Source organism: Loxodonta africana, chromosome 20 (assembly GCF_030014295.1).
Source record: "Loxodonta africana isolate mLoxAfr1 chromosome 20, mLoxAfr1.hap2, whole genome shotgun sequence".
NCBI lineage: Eukaryota > Metazoa > Chordata > Mammalia > Proboscidea > Elephantidae > Loxodonta > Loxodonta africana.
The window spans coordinates 16,728,623-16,743,604 of NC_087361.1; the positions used below are offsets into that span (position 1 = coordinate 16,728,623).

At 38.5% G+C, this 14,982-nt stretch overlaps 1 protein-coding gene across 2 annotated transcripts in view; it reads right to left on the bottom strand.

Annotated features, from left to right (window-relative positions):
• CRYBG3 (crystallin beta-gamma domain containing 3) overlaps nt 1-14,982 on the bottom strand; it is a 134,289-nt gene that overhangs the window by 44,578 nt on the left and 74,729 nt on the right. Inside the window, exons 8-12 of one of the 2 annotated variants that reach the window (XM_064273079.1) lie at nt 14,718-14,854; nt 13,180-13,294; nt 9,085-9,120; nt 7,388-7,521; nt 4,618-4,744 (exon numbers count right to left, since the gene is read on the bottom strand). In XM_064273079.1, coding sequence (XP_064129149.1) covers nt 4,618-4,744; nt 7,388-7,521; nt 9,085-9,120; nt 13,180-13,294; nt 14,718-14,854 — 549 coding nt within the window. The remainder of the gene's footprint in view (nt 1-4,617; nt 4,745-7,387; nt 7,522-9,084; nt 9,121-13,179; nt 13,295-14,717; nt 14,855-14,982) is intronic. The other variant, XM_064273080.1, reaches the window with a different exon arrangement.

Sequence of the window (14,982 nt, forward strand, 5' to 3'; positions counted from 1 at the left end):
GGTCCAAAGTACGTGAGACAAAGTCTTGCCATCCTTGCTTCTAAGGAGCATTCTGGCTGTACTTCTACCGGGACAGATTTGATCATTCTTCTGGCAGTGCATGGTATATTCATTATCTTTGCCAACACCATAATTCAAAAAAAAAAAAAAAAAAATTCAAAGGCATCAGTAATTCTTCGGTTTTCCTTATTCATTATCCAGGTTTTGCATGCATATGAGGTGATTGAAAAGACCCTGGATTGGGTCAGGAGCACCTTAGTTCTCAAAGTGGTATCTTTGCTTTTTAACACTTTAAAGAGGTCTTTTGCAGCAGATTTGCCTAATGTAATGTGTCATTTGATCTCTTAACTGCTGCTTCCACGGGTGTTGATTCTGGATCCAGGCAAAATGAAATCCTTGACAACTTCTACATGTTCTCCATTTATCATGTTGCTGTTTATCAGTCCAGTTGAGAGAATTTTTGTTTTCTTTATGTTGAGGTATAATCCACACTGAAGCCTGCAGTCTTTGATCTTCATCAGCAAATGCTTCAAGTTCTCTTCACTTTCAGCTAGCACTCTACTAGGCACAATTAAAGAGCTTTCAAAGTCACACAGATGGTAAACAGAGCTCTGTTGCTTGGGAAGAAAGAATAATGGAGGAACAACCTTAAATCTTTACTCTGTTTCACATTTTTAAAGCACTTGAATCTACTGAAAAATCTAGAGTTTAATGTAGTCTCAGGGACAGTACTCCCTACCGTTAGAACAAATGAACAAGCAGTTGATTCAGGCCCAAAGACACTCTTAAAAAAAACCCTTAGGGATCAGTAATTTTGATTATTTTTAAATTCCATAAAATCCTTAGCTGATCAGGCCCTGGAGTTCTTGAGCTCTAATCCCCAATGGACAACACAACGTGATGTAAGACACAAGGATCTGTTGTCTCCATTAATGTAGGAGAAACAATGGTCTCTGCTACTTTCTACCCGGTTTCAGAGCTCTGAAAAGAGGACTAAAGCCTGAAAATAACAAATTGAAGCCAAAAGTTAAACGAGTACAAAACTGAGGAAAAACAACTACATCTAACAAGTTTTATTGAGGAAGCCAAGAAATAAAAAGTCCTTAATACCTGGAATTACAAATACTGCTATAGTCCTTTTGGTCCTTCACTTGTAAAAAAAAAAAAATCAACTCAAGTCAATGTATCTGCCTGACTCATTTGGAATTAGGAACACATTTCTGGTGCCTGCTCCAAAGCACTCCGTGACACAGACCACATTATCCCTAAGGAGCATGGCTGGTATTTGACCTTAGTACACTCAGAGTGTTCCACATACAGGGGCCAAGATCATGAAGCTTTTCTATCTGGCCTCTTGTTTGTTTTATATTACTTCAACTTAGATCTTAAATGTACTACTGCACTTCTTCCCAGGTTAGGGACATCGGAGACATCAACTCTCCCAATTAACCCACATAGGGCTGTCACAATCACAAGAGATTTCTTTAAGAACTCATTACCAATTATAGTTACATCTGGGAAATATATAATTTTTCTAAGTATAATTTGGTAAGCAAGTCTTTAAAACATTTTCATAAACTACATATATAATTTTAAATTGTCTAAATACGGATAGGTTTTTAGCATATCTCATCTGAAAATATTTTACTGAACATAAATTTAAATTATAAAAAAAGTGTCTGAAAATCATGCAAATACTTATTAAATACATGTATAGGTCTGTGTGGACCATATATTCATAGCTACTAATGAAATGCTAAGCCTTTTTTGAATGAAATCCATTTTTCCATTTTTAAGGTGATTTTTAGTCCAAGTATTCTAGAACAAAGGAAAATAGATACGATCAAGGCCACAAGAGATGGATCCTGATAGAATGGGAGAAAAATGTGGAACAGAGCCTCAAATTCCTAAGGAAAAAAAAAAAAAGACAACGATTTACTGGACTAGTTGAGACTGGAGGACTCCCCAAGACTATTGCCCTGGGATACCCTAAACTTTAAACCAAAACTATTCCGAGGTCACCTTTTAGCTAAATAACAGATTGGCTCATGAAATGAAGAATATCACAGTGAATACTTTTTTTTTAAATATTTTTTTTTAACTTTCCCTGCATTGTGTGTTGTCCTTCCCTTCACCTAAGATGATTCTTGTCTACTATCTACTTAGTGAATTTCCCTTTCCCTCCCTCCCCACCCTTGTAACCATCAAAGAATGCTTTCTTCTGTGTTTAAACCTTTTCTTGAATTCTTATAATAATGGTCTCATATAATATTTGTCCTTTTGCAACTGACTAGTACTCTGCTCCTTAAAAAAAAAATCATCTATATGAGACCAAACAGTCAATAACTACTTTAAACAAAGATGAGAATGTAAGGGGGCAGGGAAACTAGATTAATGGAAATGAAACAACTGGAGCAGAAATGATGAGAATGTTCACACACTGTAAAGAATGTAACCAATGTCACTGAGCAATTTATGCAGAAATTATTGAATAGAAACCTAAACTGCTGTGTAAACCTTTACCAAAAACATAGTAAAATATTTTTAAAAAATTAAATGCAAGTTCAGTATATGTAACATAGAAAAACAAAAGGAAAATGGACAGTATGACTTGGGCTCAAGAGAAAGACTTGCCCTCAAATTATAGCTCTACATTTGGGCACAGTACTTAAGTTCTCTGAGCCTCAGTTTCTGTCTAAGATGGGAATCTTAAGAATCTTAACCTCACAGTGTTGTTTTTTCTGAAGTACAATTATGCATGTAGAGCAATTAATAAATACTTGAAAATATTGGGACTATATTATGAAGATTATGATGATTACATGTTTAACTATAATCTAATCTTTTTATTTTTAAAAATCTAATTTAAACAGAATAGAAGCGAAGATTTTCTCTGAATAACATTTTTACTTAATTATATAAAAGTTGTCATTTTTGTAAATGCCCAAAATTGTTGTGTGTAGCAGTAATTAACATGCCCATTTATGCCCATATTTCTATATGTATATTATTATAGACCCTGTATATATCAAGTATCTCATTTTATATCTACTACTGGTAGATTTCAACCAGTGACTTGGAGTTTTGCCTTTTGTTGTTCTGTTTGTTTTAGTCACTGTCTTAGTTATCTCGTGCTGCTATAACAGAAATATCCCAAGTGAGCGGCTTTAACAAACTAATTTATTTTTTCAGTTTAGGAGGCCAGAATTCCAGATTCAGGATGCCAGCTCTAGGAGAAGGCTTTCGCTCTCTGTCAGCTCTGAAGGAAAGTCGTTACCTCTTTGAGCTTCTGCTCCTGGAAAATCTTCACATGGCTTGGCATTTCTCTTCCCCCATCTTTGCTTTTCCCAGGCTCTGTTTAATCTCTTTTATATTGGAAAAGAGACTGATGCAAGACATACCCTACACTGATCCTGTCTCATTAATATAACAAAGACAACCCATTCCCAAATGGGATTATAACCACAAACCCAAAGGTTAGGATTTACAACACATATGTTGGGGGGACTAGGAAACCCTGGTGGCGTAGTGGTTAAGTGCTATGGCTGCTAACCAAAGGGTCGGCAGTTTGAATCCACCAGGCGCTCCTTGGAAACTCTATGGGGCAGTTCTACTCTGGCCTATAGGGTTGCTATGAGTCGGAATCAACTCTACGGCACTGGGTTTTTTCGTTTTTTTTTTTTTTTATGTTGGGGGACACAATTCAATCCATAACAGTCACAACCATTTTTAGAAGATACCATCACATTCAGTGCTAAACATTACCAGCATCAACAACTTCCACCCAATTATCTTTTTTAAGTAAAATAAATAAATAAATAAATAAATAATTCAGTACTGGATGTAAGATGCTTAGAATCATAATCCAGTTTCCAATCTTCAGCTTCGCCACCACTGACATTTTAGGCTGGGTAATTCTTTATTGTGGGGGATCGTCCTGCACATCATAGGATGTTTAGCAGCATTCCTGACCTCTACCCACTAGACACCACCAGCACCAGCCCTCCACATGTGACAATCAGCAATGTCTCCAGACATTGCCAAATGTTCCCTAGAGGGTAATGTTAACCTCCAGCTGGGTACCACTGGTTTATATCCTTGCTTTTATACATGTTAATCTCTTCCTAAAACAACAGCTACTTTTCCTCTTCACCCTATCCTGGAATTCCTCCACTTGGCTAACTCTTTCATGAACTTGAAACTCCAGCTCAAGTGTCATGTTTTCCATGAAGTCCTCCTGACTCCTTCCCAGTGAGGGAATAACTGACCTTTTTCTGGGTACCCTGAGTCCTCAGCACTTAATCCAACCATAGCACTTTACGGATGTTTGATATTGCTTGACTATCTTCCCTATCAGACTGCCAGCTCCACGAAGCACAACACATCTAACAAAGCAGGTGCTCAGAAAGTGATTAGGGAATTAACAGATGACAAGTAAACAAAAATATTCTATAAAATCATGACAGTTAAGATAAAGTCACAGAAGCAGTTCGGTTCAATGCTCTCAGGTATTAGAATCATTTTATAACCTCGTGTTCTACCAGAAGTCATAGCCAATTTTCATGGAAAAAAGAATATAAAACAGGTAGAAAATGAAGAACCAAGAAGTTAACTCACAGCTTGTAAGTACCGGAAAGACAAGATGGGACCACTTAGTGCCCCGCACGCACTGCTGTCTTCAAAGTCTCCTTCTTCCAGCAGGAATTGCTGGCCTTTAAAATGTTCTTTTTCATAGGCAACCCACCTAGAAATAGAGAGGCCATCCAATTGAACCATTAAGAAAACTGTAGTCCAGAAAGCAAAAGAGAAAATCATGATGAAGCACCCAGTTGTTCATCATCGTGTTCTAAAAAGCAACACATTTGTTTGGTTTCCATTCCCGGAGACGGACAGGCACTGCATGCTGCACGGATCAATAACTTTATAGTTTCAAAGCTGTTCCCAACTAAAGGCTATTTGTAGGACTACCACAGCGTAACGCTCGTTCAGTGTTTGTGGCATAACATGGCATCACACCTCAATGTAGTCAGAGCATCGTCTGCCAAGTAAAAATCATGGAAAGCACACAGCCAAGGAGAAAAGTCACAGACTCCCATCAAAATCCATAGATAGTCACTCTTATTTTACTGATTAAGTCCTTCTGGAATCACTATATTAAACATTTTAAACATTCATTCAGGGTTTAAATCAAGGGACCCTCTAATCAGGCTTCAAATCTAAAACACACCACAGACGGATTTATAAGAGGAACTGGGAAATGCTACAGCTGGCATTAATCCTGGTGCCCTACATGTATGCAAACACAGCCATAAATATTTACGGATGGGAAATGCTGGTCCTACCATTTTATCAGTGGTGTTAATGGAGACAGGAAGCACTGAGACAGTACTTTTTAGGAACACAAGTTTCCTGACTTCTAATCTAAAACTATCAGTACAGGATACTGATAAACACCATTAGTTACTGATCTCTCCCACGAAATTTACCTTTTATGGAGTGGCCCACAGTATCCAATGTACTATGGGCACAGATGGCTAATAATATAGGGTTAAATCTGCCTACTTTCCTGTCATTGCTCTGTGAGTTGGAATGGGAACCCCTCCAACTGGGCAGAATGACTATTCTGAGCTCCTGGGTTGGATTGGAGGCTTCTGAATTCTACAGCTCAACAAAATGAAGTCTGGTGGCTGACTACTATTGTTTTTCCTTTCTCCACCCCTACTACAGTTGTTAAGGCATAAAATACAGTCCAAAGATTTGTTTTCATAGGGCATAAAATAAGAGTAGTCACTCGGTAATCATGAACTCTATGCATGTAGGTGTGTCTCTGGCAGGGGAAGAATGGATCTACATGAGCTGGAATAAACAAATTTTACACATCTTATATACTATCTATGGAGCCCTGGTGGTGAAGTGGTTAAGAGCTCAGGCTGCTAATCAAAAGGTTAGCAATTCGAATCTACCAGTTGCTCCTTGGAAACCCCATGGGCAGTTCTACCCTGTCCTACTGGGTCACTGTGAGTTGGAATCGGCTGGGCAGCACGCAATAACAACAAAAAGTATGTTTGTAATATGTAGAGAAACTAACATTATTTTATTCTTAAGCTATTACATAAAAATAAATTTCACAAGAAAACTTACAAATTCTAAGTTTATTTTAAACAAATGTGGCCACTTCAAACATGCTTTTAATATATGGGAAAAAAGAATAGAAAGTATAGAAGTCCTTAGTGGTAAAGGATAAATTTTAGCAGTTATTGAGTCAATTCCAACTCATAATGACCTCACATATGTCAAAGGAAAACTGTGCTCCCTAGGGTTTTCAAAGGCTGACTTCACAGAGGCAGTTGCCAGGCCTTTCTTCCAAGGCACCTCAAGCTTCTGGCTTTTCAGTTAGCCCAAGTGTGTTACCTGTTTGTACCACCCTGGGACTCTAAAAAGGATAGATTAGTGATTCTATTATATGATGAGAGTACCAAAACCTTCTGCCCAGTTTTCCTTACTAAAGTTTTGACTAATATTCAATTTATATATCCATATGTGAAAACAGGTGTCTGAGAGAGATTGAAAAAAATTCACTTTCTCCAGATACTTCATGTTTGGACAGGGATGAGGAGCAGTCGATAGACCTGCAGATAAAACACCCAACAAAAGTGAAAAATGGCAGAAATGGTGAAAAAATGATGAAGTCCGTTGTACATCCTTAAGGGAAGACAAATGGGGGTACTATATTCTTCTCATACAGCTGTCATCTAATAATGAGAAGTGTGCATACTGTATTACATGTCATAGTATTTTCATCAGATTTTTATAAAACAGTTGCCAACAAAGTTTTGCATTTTAGCGGATAATTTTCTGTGAAGCAGAAACTAGTTTTAAATCGATCCAGTTAATAGGAAAAGCATTCATATTTTAAAAGAGGAAAAAGGCAAAAAATATTTTATAGTAGGATTAACAAAGGAGCACGCATGTTCATAAACTAGAATGCATGCCAAATAAATACGATAAAAACGTGTTTATCCAGAGCAGATCTGTTCAAGTCCCCATATAAATTCTTAAGATTCAAGAATGAAAAATTAAATAATTACCAATAGAATTTTATCTTGCAATTCTTATCTGCTATACTGTGTTTAGAAATTTTAAGTGTGGAGGTTTTATGAACTATTTTCTACATTTAATCCAACTCAAAATCTCTAATACCAACAAGAGTCTGCAGAAAGGCTTGAGTAAAAAAAAAATTTTTTACTGCCTATATTACATTTTTTATATTACATACGGTCGTATATTTTCAGATTAAGGGAGACTGTTTTGCTCTGCTTCACACATTTTTTTGTGTTAATCTTTAAAAACAGACTACTAAATAAAATATGGAAAATATGACACTTACACACCACCGATGACACGAACTGATCCAATTCCATGAAAATTCTTATCATTTTTTAAAAAATTAGGAACAGAATCTATATGTTCACTAAAATCTTTGGCCTGTCCAAAAAAGTGAGGTTTTTCATAAATAATAACCTGAAAAATACGAAAGAAAATTATTTAACAAGCTCATATTTCATAACACATACTGATTTACTTAAGTCTCACTACAGACCACAATATGAACAGGGACTATCACCCTTTTTTTTTTTTTCATTAGTATATACTTACAATTTAGCAGTCTTCTGATGTGGTTCTGATGTAGTACACAAGGAATATTTGAGTCTTTATCATCATAAAGGCAAAATACCTTAATACTATCTAACAAATTGAAAACTGATTTACCTATGGCAACTGTTCCATACATATACATCTGCAACCTGTCAAACTGCAAATGTCCAAGGAAGGCTCAGCCCACTGCACAGCCAATAAGAAACTAAAGGGTAAGAAACCTCCTGCTCTGATTCAGCAGACTAGGAGACTCCCACAGGAGTCATTTAGGGAGCGTCACAGCTAATCCTGCATCTATTAGATCAGTGGTTCTCAACCTTGGCTGCGTGTTAGAATCACCTGGGGAACTTTAAAAAAATGCCAACTATATCCAGGCCACACCCCAGACCAAAATAATATTTCTGGGAGTGGAACTCAGGCACAAATATTTTTTGAAACTTAGATATGTATGATTCCAACAGACAGCCAAGGTATATCATACATTTAGATATGTAAGTTTTAAAAATACTACATCTGTGATTGAGAGATTGTGACTGGTAGTCAGTTCCATAAGTAAAAAGCAAAAAACCAAACCTGCTGCCATCGAGTTGATTCCGACTCATAGCAACCCTATAAGACAGAGCAGAACTACCCTATAGGGTTTCCAAGGAGCGGCTGGTGGATTCAAACTGCTGACCTTTTGGTTAGCGGCCTAGCTTTTAACCACTGTGCCACCCAGGTTCCTATGCATAAGGAAGCCTGGAAATGGGAGGGTTGGAGGAGCTGTGTCTTGTCTTGGAGCAAAAGAGAAGGATGAATCCCACTGTTTCCAAACCTATCTCTGGAGGCACTGTCACTCAGTTACATAGTGGCTTGTTTGCATCTTTGATCCTGTCTCTGTTTACCTTCATTTACTAATTCTGTTTCCTCCTTTCTTTCCTAAAATGTGCTTAATCAGGGTACCTGCAGCCCACTTTTCATTGCCTCTACTCTGTAAGATACTCATATTTACAAACTGATGTCTGTCTGAGAAGAGCTGCCAGCACCTCCTTCCGATCAGCCTTAACCTCCTTCCTGGGCATCACTCCCAAATGTCTCAGAGAGATCTCCACCTGAATGGCTATCTGCCATCTCAAGTGCAACAAAACCAAACCAAACCTATCACCTTTCCTCCTTACAGGAGACACTATTTGGGTTTGCCTGGGTTGTCCACACAGACTTCAATCTTTCCGTACTGACACTCCCCCCGCCACTCCGCATTCACAGCACAGGGTGGGCCCTCAGCAACCATTCTGTGCAATCACTTCCGGATATCCCGACGTCCATGAGCCGGGTATTATTTCCATAAAGTAGGTGCACTGTTTTTTGTTTTTTAATTTTAATGGTTAAATACCTAAAAATTAATAGTAAAAATTTTTAGCCTTCCATGAAAGTCTATTTAAGACTTACCTTTAGGTTCATAGGCATTTCTACTTTCAGTCCACCCTAAGATGACAAATTTTAATATTAGAGATTAAACATTTTCAATTTTTGAAAGTAACTGTATTAGATGTGTAGGTATTAAAATATGACATGAGTGATGACTACATACCGGTTAAATTTAAGTTTTAAGTATAGAACTATAGAGTAGTCACAACCACGTCAAACTGCTCTGCATTAACGCCAAGTACAGCGAGGCAAGAAATCCTACAAGATATTTTCCAGTTTACAACTACTACAAGGAAGGAAATCGAGCTTTAGTCCTTGAGTGTTAAGTGATCAATAAAAGATTTAATCCCATTCTACAGTGTCCCAAAAAGAAGAGTGGATTTGCTAATAAATTTAGAAACCTCATTTGGTAGAGTACATTTGTAAATCACTTAGTACCAATTTTTTTTTCTATATTGAAGATGCACAAAGCTAACCACCCTTCCCCCTCCAACTTTTACCAATGGGTATCATGCTGGAGACCTCAGAATTGTAGAGCACAAAAAGTAGCCCATCCTCACAAAAACCCTCATTCTGTAATTTCCTTGTTTAAATGCTACCTCGCACTATGGTGTTTTTTAAAATTTCTCATTTTTTCTGGTTTGTATTTTTTCAAAAGGCATGAATGATCAAAAATGGGTTATAACGTGATGGTTTAGCAGATATTACATAATTATTCTGTATTTTGTGATCTGATGTGAGCAGTCAATCAGTTGAAAGGTGGGTTTACTTGGGGATATGGTCTGTATCCTACACATATGGATATTCTGGCAAAGCCCACTCTCTCTTGATCTTGCATCTGACTTGTCATGGTCTGACCTCCAGTTCTCGAGACGTGAACCAGCAGTCTGCCTCCTGAACTGCAGATTTGGGGATCTACCAGCCCCTGCAAGCAAGTCAAGTCAGGAGAAGCCTCCAGCTTGATGCCTGACCCATGGATTTGGGACTTTTGCCAGCCTCCACAACTGTCTGAGCCATCTCCTTGAAATAAATCTCTCTGTATATACTTATGGAGCCCTGGTGGCACAGTGGTTAAGAGCTCAGCTGCAACCAAAAGGTTGGGAATTAGAATCTACCAGCTGCTCCTTGAAAACCCTACGGGGCAGTTCTACTCTGCTCTATAGGGTTGCTAAGAGTCGGAACTGACTCAATGGCGATGGGTTTTTTCTGGGTTATATATATTTATAAATATGCTTCACTGGTTTAGCTCCTCTAGAGAAACCCCCTAAGACATTTGGTATTGAGAGTGGGGTTCTGCTCTAACAAATATCTACAGTGTAAAAGTAGCTGTAGAATTGGGTAACAGGAGGAGGTTGGAAGAGTTTTAAGGTCCCTTAATAGCAAAAGCCTAGACCGCCTTGAACAGGCTATTGGTGGAATTATGGTGGCAATTCTGGTGAGGGATCAGAAGAAAGTGAGGAAAGCTATAGATAAAGTTTCTGTTGTCTTAGAGAATACATGTGGAACCAGCAACAAAATGCTGCTAGAAATGTAGACATTCTGGTGAGGCTTCAAAAGCAAATGATAAACATATGATTGGACAATGGAGGAAGGGTGATGCTTTTCATGCAGTGACAAAGAACTTGTCTGAATTATGTTCAAATGTTTGGTGAAGGTAGGTGTAAGTAATAAACTTGGATATCTGGTGGAGGAGATTCCTAAGCAATATCTTAAAAGGGCTGCATTTTTCCTCCTTGTCACTCATAATAAAATGCAAGAGGAAAGAGATGGGCTTAAAAAGGAACTGTGCAAAATGAAAACGAAGCTTAAAGATGTGGAAAATTCTGTTGTACAAATAAGGACACGTGTAACGTTCACCAAGGACATGGCTACACTATCTTTTGTTAAAGAGACTGAATCTGTGACTGATGGATCTAACCAACTTTCACAGCAGAAAACCCATCAGCTTAGACTGAAGAGGACAGAGAAAGAACACAGCAAAGAATACTGTCTGCCTCTTGGAATTGTACAGGCAGGCAATAGGCCAAAGGAGCTACATTTGCTGTCCTCCAAGAAAGGAAAGGCACCACCCTTGGAGCAGCTTGAAGATCAGCAGAACTGTTGGAAGGAGCAGGGGAAGCAGGGTTGCCTTGGTTTCAAAGGGTGGGGCCATGGCCTCTATGGTCTCAAAGAGTATAGCCAATGCCCTCCCCAGTTTCAAAGAGTCAGATATTCACCAACCTGGTTCCAGAGTGTGGGGCTGCCATTCAGTTTGGCCAGGTGGATGGGGTGGCTGCCCAAGGCTGAGGGGGCAGGGCTTCCATGCCCAAGGGGCAGAAAAATGGGGCCTGCCCAGGCTAAGGGAGTGGGGTTGCCACTCAGACGGACTAGGAGAATGGGGTTGCCCAAAGCCCAGGGAGTAGAATTGCCATTCCAGCAGGCCTGGGAGGTGAGGCTGAAGCCCAGGGACCTCTACCCAGAGTCCTGAGAGTGAGGCCATTGCCCGGATGGTCTTAGAGAACAGAGGATTATTTTCAAGCCTTGAGATCTAATGTAAATTTTTCTGATGGGTTTTGGCCTCGTTTAGTGTGTTATCCCTTCTTTTCCTCAATTTTTCCCATTTGCAATGGAAATGTCTACCTTGTGCCTGTTCCACCACTGCACTTTGGGAACAGGTAACTTGTAATCTAGATTTCACAGGTTCACAGATGAACAGGAACTTTGCCCCAGGATGAAATATGCCTAGTCTCACCCATATTTAATTTGGATGATTCAGAAGATGAAATTTTGGACTTGATAAGACTTCTGGGATGATACGATGGGATGAATGTGTTTTGCATGGGCCAATGACATGAATTTCTTGTGGGGGTGGGTCAAAGGGTACAATGCTATGGATTGAATTGTGTCCCCCAAAAATATGTGTTGTAAATCCAAACCTCTATTCCTGTGTTCATAATCCCATTTGGGAATGAGTTTTCTGTTATGTTTATGAGGCAGGATTAGTTTAAGTGTGTCTCGGGTCAGCAGATTAGGCAAGCAGAGATGGGGGAAGAGAGATGCAAAGCCACATGAGGGTCATGCAGGAGCAGAAGCTCAAAGAGATAAGGGCCTTCCTCCAGACAGAAAGAGAAAGGCTTCCCCTAGAGCTGGCACCCTGAATTCAGACTTCTAGCCTCCTACACTCTAAGAAAATAAATCTGTTTGTTAAAGCCACTCATTTGTGGTATTTCTGTTATAGCAGCACTAGATAACTAAGACATCACATTAAAAAAAAAAACCAAACCTATTGCCATCAAAGTCGATTTCTACTTATAGCGACCCTTTTTTTTTTTTTTTGGACAGAGCAGAACTGCTCTCATAGGGTTTCTAAGGAGGACACAGTAGAACTGCCCCATAAGGTTTCTAAGGACTGGCTGGTGGATTCAAACTGCCAACCATCTGGTTAGCAGCCAAGCTCTTAACCACTGTGCCACCAGGGCACAGGCAGGCATCACATTAAAAAAAAAAAAAAAAAATCACATTAGCTAACATTTAATTGAATAGTTTACCCTTCAAATAAAAAAAGTCTGCTGCAACTCAACGGCAAAAATGCCATACGCACATATTACCTTTAAAAGAAAGTAAGCACTGGCAGAACTAAAACTTGCCACTTATAATTAATGCTTAGCTGATCATTCATTACTACAATGGAAGAATATAATTTACCATAACCAATTTTACAATAAAAAAAACCAAACCCGTGTGTGTGTGTGTGAATTTTACAACAGACATCAAAAAAACAAATTTTGAACTTAATTATTCAAAATGTTTACAGAACAGTATTCGTCAGGAATCCTGTTTTTTTTTTTTTGTAAGTATTGATTGACTTGGCATAATACAAAGTAAATTCAAAGTAAATTTGTCTTCTAGATATTCAAACATAGAAATGTTTTCACATAGACATATTCTCTATAATATAAAGAAACAGAAAAACAACATACAAATAGCTTGCCAATTCAGTAGTGTGTATTCATTCCTTAGGAGTGAGATGAATGAGAAATCACCACGGCTATTTAATTTTGGGTTCATGGGTATTTGGGAGAAGGAATTATTATTATTATTATTATTTTTGAATCCTTCATTTTTAAATTTGCTTACCATCTGAAGTGGATGCAGTGATTTCATTTCAGTTGCGGAAATCTCAAAGAGTCCATGGTCTTCCTCCAAAACTGTAGCTTGCCCCTTAAAATTAATATCTGGGTAGGCAAGCCAACTAAATAAGAAATAAATGGTTAGTTAAAGTATTAATAACAGTAGTGTTTTAATCTAGTTATCTAAAAGTAAAAAGGGCTACCAAAAAAAAAAAAAATCCCAGTCACAGAATTATACTAAAACACAATCCAAAGTGACTTAGCCAGACAGCAAATAAAAACAAAAGTTAACAAGCTTTGAAGTACTTACATTCAAACACTACCTATCCTATACGTTTAATGTTTCTCAAATTCAAGCCATTGCTGTTCTTAGAATTTTCCAGTGCCTAAAAGGTATGAAACCTTTAATTCAAGGAGGATATGAACTGAAAAATCAAAATCATTCCACTATATTCCATTCTTTTTAAAACGGGGCAATCAGAGGTAGGCGTTTCATTAGACATTTGATATCACTGATCCACGTTTTTGGAATTGGTATCAGTTCTAGGTGCTGTCTCAGGAATATTGTTTTGACGTAAGATTCCCAAAAGACCCTTCTAGTTTTCAGCTAAACTTGAAAATTATAAACATTTCTCATAGACAAGGTCAATTACTAGGTCTCCCCAAGAGTTCTGATCCTTGGTTGGGGGAGATGAAGAAAGATGTCCAACAGTGACCAAAAGATTCATCATCAACCATCAGACCAAATAAAAATAGTGGAAGAGAGAAGGATCGTTAATGAACCAGGCATTCACAAGTTTTTGTGACTCAAGTCATTTGGGGACTAAACCAAGACTCTGCTGAGTTAGACCTACAGTCCTTAAGATACCTTTGGGATCACAGAGGCCGGGGATCAAATCCATACTTAACAGCTGGTAACCTGAGGCAAATCACTGAATTTCCTCATCTATGACATGTGGGTAAACACCTGGCTTGCAGAATCGAGGAGTAATAAACACAAAAGCACCATGTGCTCAGCACTAACTAAGCACTCAGTAACAGTCAGCACTTGGAGCCCTGTGGTGCAGTGGTTAAGACCTCACCTGCTAGCCAAAAGGTCAGCAGTTTGAATCCACAAGCTGTTCTTGGAAACTCTACGGGGCAGTTTCACTCTGTCTTATAGGATCGCTATGAGTCGGAATCAACTCAACAGCAGCTGGTTACCAGTTAGCACTTGGAGGCTCTAGAAATAGTTCAGGCTTCAGAATTTTAGGCCAGGACATGTTTTTCCTTCTTAGTCCCAAAATGTGATGGATGTGTCTATCAAGAACCATGTCGGAGAATTTTACACCCGTTCCTGTGAGTCATACATCAAAGTCCTAATTTGACCCAAAGAAAGACTATTTTAATCCCTGAGAAACAGTCTTTCCCAGGTATTCAGGTTTATAAAGTGAAATTAACTAATGAGAACTTCAGAAATATAATGTATGTCACCTATTAAAATATGAAATAAAAACTAACTTTGGAGATCATCAATCACTATTATAAAGACAAACCGGTACGTACACTCCTGACTTCACAGTGAAGGACACAGATTTGGGGATATTCAGTTCTTCCAAATTGGGGACCGCTCGCTGTATGTAGATAGGACAGCATGCTGAGTCAGACTGGGCACAAAGCTCTATCTCTGGAACGCTGCAGTCCTGGGGGAAGAAAAATTGGCTTTGAAAACACCCAGAGGCAAACAGCCTTGTATTCTCCACACTCTGGACATGCAGTTACAATTATTCTCATTGTTCAGTCACATTTCTTCACAATAACAACATAAAGG